The 6,202-nt window shown below is 42.0% G+C and overlaps 1 protein-coding gene across 1 annotated transcript; it reads left to right on the forward strand.

The window, feature by feature from the left end:
• The first annotated feature begins 3,784 nt into the window (after nucleotides 1-3,784).
• pmchl (pro-melanin-concentrating hormone, like) lies at nucleotides 3,785-4,331 on the forward strand. Its single transcript, XM_061877244.1, has one exon. It carries the CDS (start codon nucleotides 3,837-3,839, stop codon nucleotides 4,221-4,223), a length of 387 nt encoding a protein of 128 aa, XP_061733228.1. The 5' UTR covers nucleotides 3,785-3,836; the 3' UTR covers nucleotides 4,224-4,331.
• The last annotated feature ends 1,871 nt before the right edge of the window (nucleotides 4,332-6,202 follow it).

A 6,202-nucleotide genomic window follows, 5' to 3' on the forward strand; every position in this document is an offset into this window, starting at 1 on the left:
AAGATTATCTGTAAAACATAATCCATGCAGCATTTTGACCAAAGAACCACCATTACATGTTATTTAGACGGAAAAGTTTTAAATTGACAAAAAAAATCATGATAAGGCTCCTTTAATGCGCTTTTTGTGTGAAAATAGACCTGAATAGACCCGTTCATCTGCAGTGCGCCTTAAAATCTATGGTCCAGAAAATAAGGTGACAATCTTATGTATTTTTAGGCCTGATATCTACACCATTATCTCAGCCTTTTAAAATTTACTATACGGCTGATAAATCATGTTATGCAAATCCAACCCCCCACCCTGCAAAAAAAAAAAAAAGATAATTGGATCAAATAGGCATTCAAAAGGTTGCAAAAGAAGCAGGTAGAAGATGTTTTCATGTGGCAATGCAGACTTTCTCATCTCACTTGCATGATTTATGTTGCAAATCCTTTAATCATCTGGCAGCCATAAGGAGGATATATCAGCATGCTTACAGTGGAACCTGTTTTTTTATATACATCATGGAATATTTTATTCATAAAAAGTGCTCCAACCGTTTTATTAACATACAAATAAAGGTCCATAGGAGCAATATCAATGAAAAAAAATATTTGTTGTGGTATTAACTTTATTTACTAAATTGGCCCTAGTGTGTGAATGTGAGTGTGAATGTTGTCTGTCTATCTGTGTTGGCCCTGCGATGAGGTGGCGACTTGTCCAGGGTGTACCCTGCCTTCCGCCCGATTGTAGCTGAGATAGGCGCCAGCGTCCCCCGCGACCCCGAAAGGGAATAAGCGGTAGAAAATGGATGGATGGATATTAACTTTATCATTATCACTTTTCTCTTTCATTTCTCTCACCAGTGCTTTCATGCTTTTATTTTTTATTTTTATCTATGTTTCGGTTTTGTCTAGTGTTTATCTAGTGTTTTTCATGATTTAATTTCTATTTTATTTTTACTTATTTATATTCTATCTTTCTATTTTTTTTATTTTTTATTTTTTTAATTATTTTTATACTTTGTAGCACTTTGAGATTTTAACAAATGTAAAGTGCATTACTACATTCTCTGTTGTTGCAAAAGCAGTTTTGAGTTTATGTCAGTATCATTGAAAATAAATAAGAACAGTTTAAAGAAAAGGAATGCCCAACTTACGTATCGATTCCACAGTATATCGATAATCACGCAAGCATTGATTGAGTTACTCTGTTAATAATACTCTCATAAAGTTCATATACTAATTGATAAATACAAAAATGTGCATGTGTCACTTTTATACAGGGATGATTTCTGAATCTGGTGCTTTTATAGGCAACAACCTATTCACATGAAATTAAAAAGTATTATATTTTGACATCTTTGCTTTACGTGACATCACTGGCTCGAACACTTGGCAGGCAAACAGGCATACGTAATATTCAGTTTTTCCATGCCATCAAACCAAGCGTATCTGATAGAAAGCGCTAAAATATAAGGCTACACTTTTCAAAAGATGTAAGTTTGATAGATATATGTGATAATAATTAGCATTAATGATTTTATATGGCGATTTCGACGCCTCCTCATCTGGTAATGAAAACTACAACTAAGATGCACGTTACAATCAAACAGCTGGTGTGTAATAGGCACAATGCTTACAGTATAAACACTTTGTAGGACTAAAAAAAACCAAGACTGGCACATTCAATTTAATGGCAAAAACTACACACCTGGGACAAACAGAAATGATTACATACGGTGATGTCATACTGATTATATGTTGTTTTATAACAAAACAAAAACCACTTAAGTTGGCATGTTGTGTAAATTGTAAATAAAAACAAAACACAATGATTTGCAAATGCTCTTCAACTTATATTCAATTGAATAGACTGCAAAGACAAGATATTTAATGTTCAAACTAAACAAATAATCGTTCACTTAAAATTTTAATGGCAGCAACACAATGCAAAAAAGTCTGCACAGGGGCATTTTTACCACTGTGTTACATGGCCTTTCCTTTCAACAACACTCAGTAAATGTTTGGGAACTGAGGAGACTGAGTTTTGAAGCTTTTCGGGTGGAATTCTTTCCCATTCTTGCTTGATGTACAGCTTAAGTTGTTCAACAGTCCGGGGTCTCTGTTGTGGTATTTTAGGCTTCATATTGTGCCACACATTTTCAACGGGGGACAGGTCTGGACTAGAGGCAGGCCAGTCTAGTACCCGCATTCTTTTAGTATGAAGCCACGCTGTTGTAACACGTGGCTTGGCATTGTCTTGCTAAAATAAGCAGGGGCGTCCATGATAACATTGCTTGGATGGCAACATATGTTGCTCCAAAACCTGTATGTACCTTTCAGCGTTGATGAAGTTACCCATGCCTTGGGCACCAATACACCCCCATACCATCACGGATGCTTGCTTTTGAACTTTGCGCCTACAACAATCCAGATAGTTATTTTCCTCTTTGTTCCGGAGGACACGATGTCCAGAGTTTCCAAAAGCAATTTGAAATGTGGACTCGTCAGACAACAGAGCACTTTTCCACTTTGCATCAGTCCATCTTAGATGAGCTTCGGCCCAGCGAAGCCGGCGGCGTTTCTGGATGTTGTTGATAAATGGCTTTGGCTTTGCATAGTAGAGTTTTAACTTGCACTTACAGTCGTAGCGACCAACTGTAGTTACTGACAGTGGTTTTCTAAACTGTTCCTGAGCCCATGTGGTGATACACACTGATGTCGCTTTTTGATGCAGTACCGCCTGAGGGATACAAGGTGCGTAATATCATTGCTTACGTGCAGTGATTTCCCCAGATTCTCTGAACCTTTTCATGATATTATGAACCGTAGATGGTGAAATCCCTGAATTCTTTGCAATAGCTGGTTGAGAAATGTTGTTCTTAAACTGTTCGACAATTTGCCCATGCATTTGTTCACAAAGTGGTGAACCCCGCCGCATCCTTGTTTGTGAATGACTGAGAATTTCATGGAAGCTGTTTTTACACCCAATCACGGCACCCACCTGTTCTCAATTAGCCTGTTCACCTGTGGGACGTTCCAAATAAGTGTTTGATGAGCATTCCTCAACTCTGTCAGTCTTTTTTGCCACTTGTGCCAGCTTTTTTTAAACATGTTGCAGGCATCAAATTCCAAATGCGCTAATATTTGCAAAAAATAACAACGTTTTCCAGTTTGAATATTAAGTATCTTGTCTTTGAAGTCTATTCAATTGAATATAGGTTGAAAAGAATTAGCAAATCATTGTATCCTGTTTTTATTTACGATTTACACAACGCGCCAACTTCACTGGGTTTTGGGTTTTGTTTATATTTTTGATGATATGATGGTGTGATGACACGGACTTCCACATTGTTCTCGGGACACGCTGACAGGATGTGTCACCGGGGACCAAACAAACACCTCAACGACCATTCAGTCGCGATTAATCCGCTTCGACGTTTGCGACAACAAAAGTGAACGAGTGTACCAAAGCACAATGCGCTTCATGGGTGGTTAATCCATCGCCATTATTTTAAAGGGTAGACATTTTGGATTACCTTTTCCCATGTTCTCACCGGCTCCTAGGGATCCGACTGTTTCTTTATCAACGCTCTGATGTCTTCCATCACACTTACGGGAACTTTAATTAACGGACGTTGAGACGACACACTTGGACGCCGCCGGATGTCCACTTGGCTCTGTTTTACGACTTTCTGCTCATTTCCTGAACACAAAAGGAGGAACTTTTGATGATGCCAACGTGGACAGATCAAAGAGTATAAAAGATCAAGGCGAATCTTAGAGTCCCATCCAGACCTCCGAAGAGAGATTCCTCCGTGAACCTGATCAATCTTTGAACAGATCCTTACCATGAGACAGAGCCTCATGTCCGTCATCCTTGCCGCTGCAATCTTGTTGCACTCTTCTTCTTCCACCTCGCCTGGCGGCCTGGTGGAGGACAGCTCCTCGGAGCAGGACGCCTTCGCCTCTCTGATGAGCGAGGAGGCAGTGGCGGCGGACCCCGCGGCGGACGGCAAAGCCAGAGGGTCCAGGGTCATCGTTGTCGCTGATCCCAGTCTTTGGCGGGAGCTGCAAGTGTTGCGCAACGGCATGGCCCTCTACAAGCGGCGAGCCGATGACCAGAGCCAGACCGGTGAACACAGACCCGCCAACCAGGACCTGAGCTTCCCCATCCTGAGGCGGGACACCATGAGGTGCATGGTGGGGCGAGTCTACCGACCATGCTGGGAAGTCTAGGACAATCTGCTCTGCTTGTCATGACATCGTTTATCATCTCTGCTGAACTGTAATATACTCTAGAATCTTGTGTAGCTATAGTCACCTGATTGCAGAATAAAAACTGTTGTTCTGCAGTATGTCTACTTTCTGTTTTCTGTATTTATAGTTACGGTATAGGATAGGTCTCTGTTGTCATTGCAAATGTACAACGAAACTTTGCTTTCAGCACAAACCCGTTCAAGGTTAGACAAACAAACAGTGTACAGGGTTGCAGATCAGGAAAGCTGATCGGTCGCCACAAGGCGCCCCGTAAAAGATGGGAAAAGGTACAATTTAGACCAGGCTCCTAAAGTGGGAAAAAAACTCCATAGCAAAGCACATATACATAATACAACATACATCTCAAGATATCTAACAACAGAGGGGAGGGAGTGCGGGGTCATGATGGCAGGCCACAGCTCTCATGCACTGACCGTCCTTTCTCCCCCCTATGGTATTTGTGTCGAGGGCGTTGTGTGTGGCGTATATTTTTGTGGATGCATGTTTGTGTGTAAGCCGTGCAGCATGTCTCTGTTCCGCAGCCTTGATGTTATGCAGTCGCTAGTCCAAAGTCAACAACAACAGGTGTGTGTCCATGAGAGACAAGAAGGGAGTTTGTTGTGTCTTCGCTGCACTGTCCTTCGGGAGAGTCTCGAAGCCAGCGAAACAATCCAAGTTAGAATGTTTTGTATACCAGTGAAAATAACACTTTCTTTTCACTCTAAATTGTCTATGACCGGTCCTCAAACCTTCGGGGCAGACAGTCCAATGTGATCCAAATCACAAGAGTGTCCACAGTTCTTCTCGCATCCTCGAATCATTTGTGGCAGCTCTGGGGTACTTTGAAGACTGCCAGCAACTTCCAATTTGTCGACAAACCAGCGCAACGCTTACTCCAATCAGCAGATGTCCTGTTGTAATAATTCGGAATAGGTGGATATCTTCACGTCCTCGACAGAAAAGTGTCCCCAGGCACGCGCCACTCCTTCTTCGCCCAAGTGTCCGTCGTGTGTCCAGCAACAAACGCTCCGTCGCGAGAAGCAGGTTCCCCTAAACGAAGATCTTGTCAATTACGTTGAGGCCAGTTAAATAGTTCCAATGTTGATTTGAAGAGCAGTGCAAAAGGAGGCTAGAAAAAAGTTAAGAAAAGACAAAGAAGCAAGCAGGAGAGATAAGGGAGAGGAAAGGGGAGCATCCGCCCTCGATGAGTGCCAGGGAGAAGGAGCATGCACACTGAAGGGGTTGCCAAAGCCTAAAAATCTGATCTACTAAGGTTCAAAACACAAAGTTAAAGTACCAATGATTGTCACACACACACTAGGTGTGGCGAAATTATTCTCTGCATTTGATCACCCGTGGGGGGTGAGGGGAGCAGTGGGCAGCAGCGGTGCCGCGCCCAGGAATCATTTTTGGTGATTTAAAGGGGAACATTATCACCAAACCTATGCAAACGTCGATATATACCTTAATGTTGCAGAAAAAAGACCATGTATTTTTTTAACCGATTTCCGAACTCTAAATGGGTGAATTTTGGCAAATTAAACGCCTTTTTGTTTATCGGTCTTTTAGCGATGACGTCAGAACGTGACGTCACCGAGGTAACACACCCGCCATATTCATTTTCACATTACAAACACCGGGTCTCAGCTCTGTTATTTTCCGTTTTTTCGACTATTTTTTGGAACCTTGGAGACATCATGCCTCGTCGGTGTGTTGTCGGAGGGTGTAACAACACTAACAGGGAGGGATTCAAGTTGCACCACTGGCAAGAAATCTGCCGCCAGACCCCCATTGAATGTACCAGAGTGTCTTCACATTTGACCGGCGATGCTAAGACAGGCATAGCACAGAAATGTATGGATAACCTGCAGATGCATTTGCAACGATTAAGTCAACGAAATCACAAAGGTGAGTTTTGTTGATGTTGACTTATGTGCTAATCAGACATATTTGGTCAC

This window comes from Nerophis ophidion, linkage group LG17, assembly GCF_033978795.1.
Source record: "Nerophis ophidion isolate RoL-2023_Sa linkage group LG17, RoL_Noph_v1.0, whole genome shotgun sequence".
Taxonomy (NCBI): domain Eukaryota; kingdom Metazoa; phylum Chordata; class Actinopteri; order Syngnathiformes; family Syngnathidae; genus Nerophis; species Nerophis ophidion.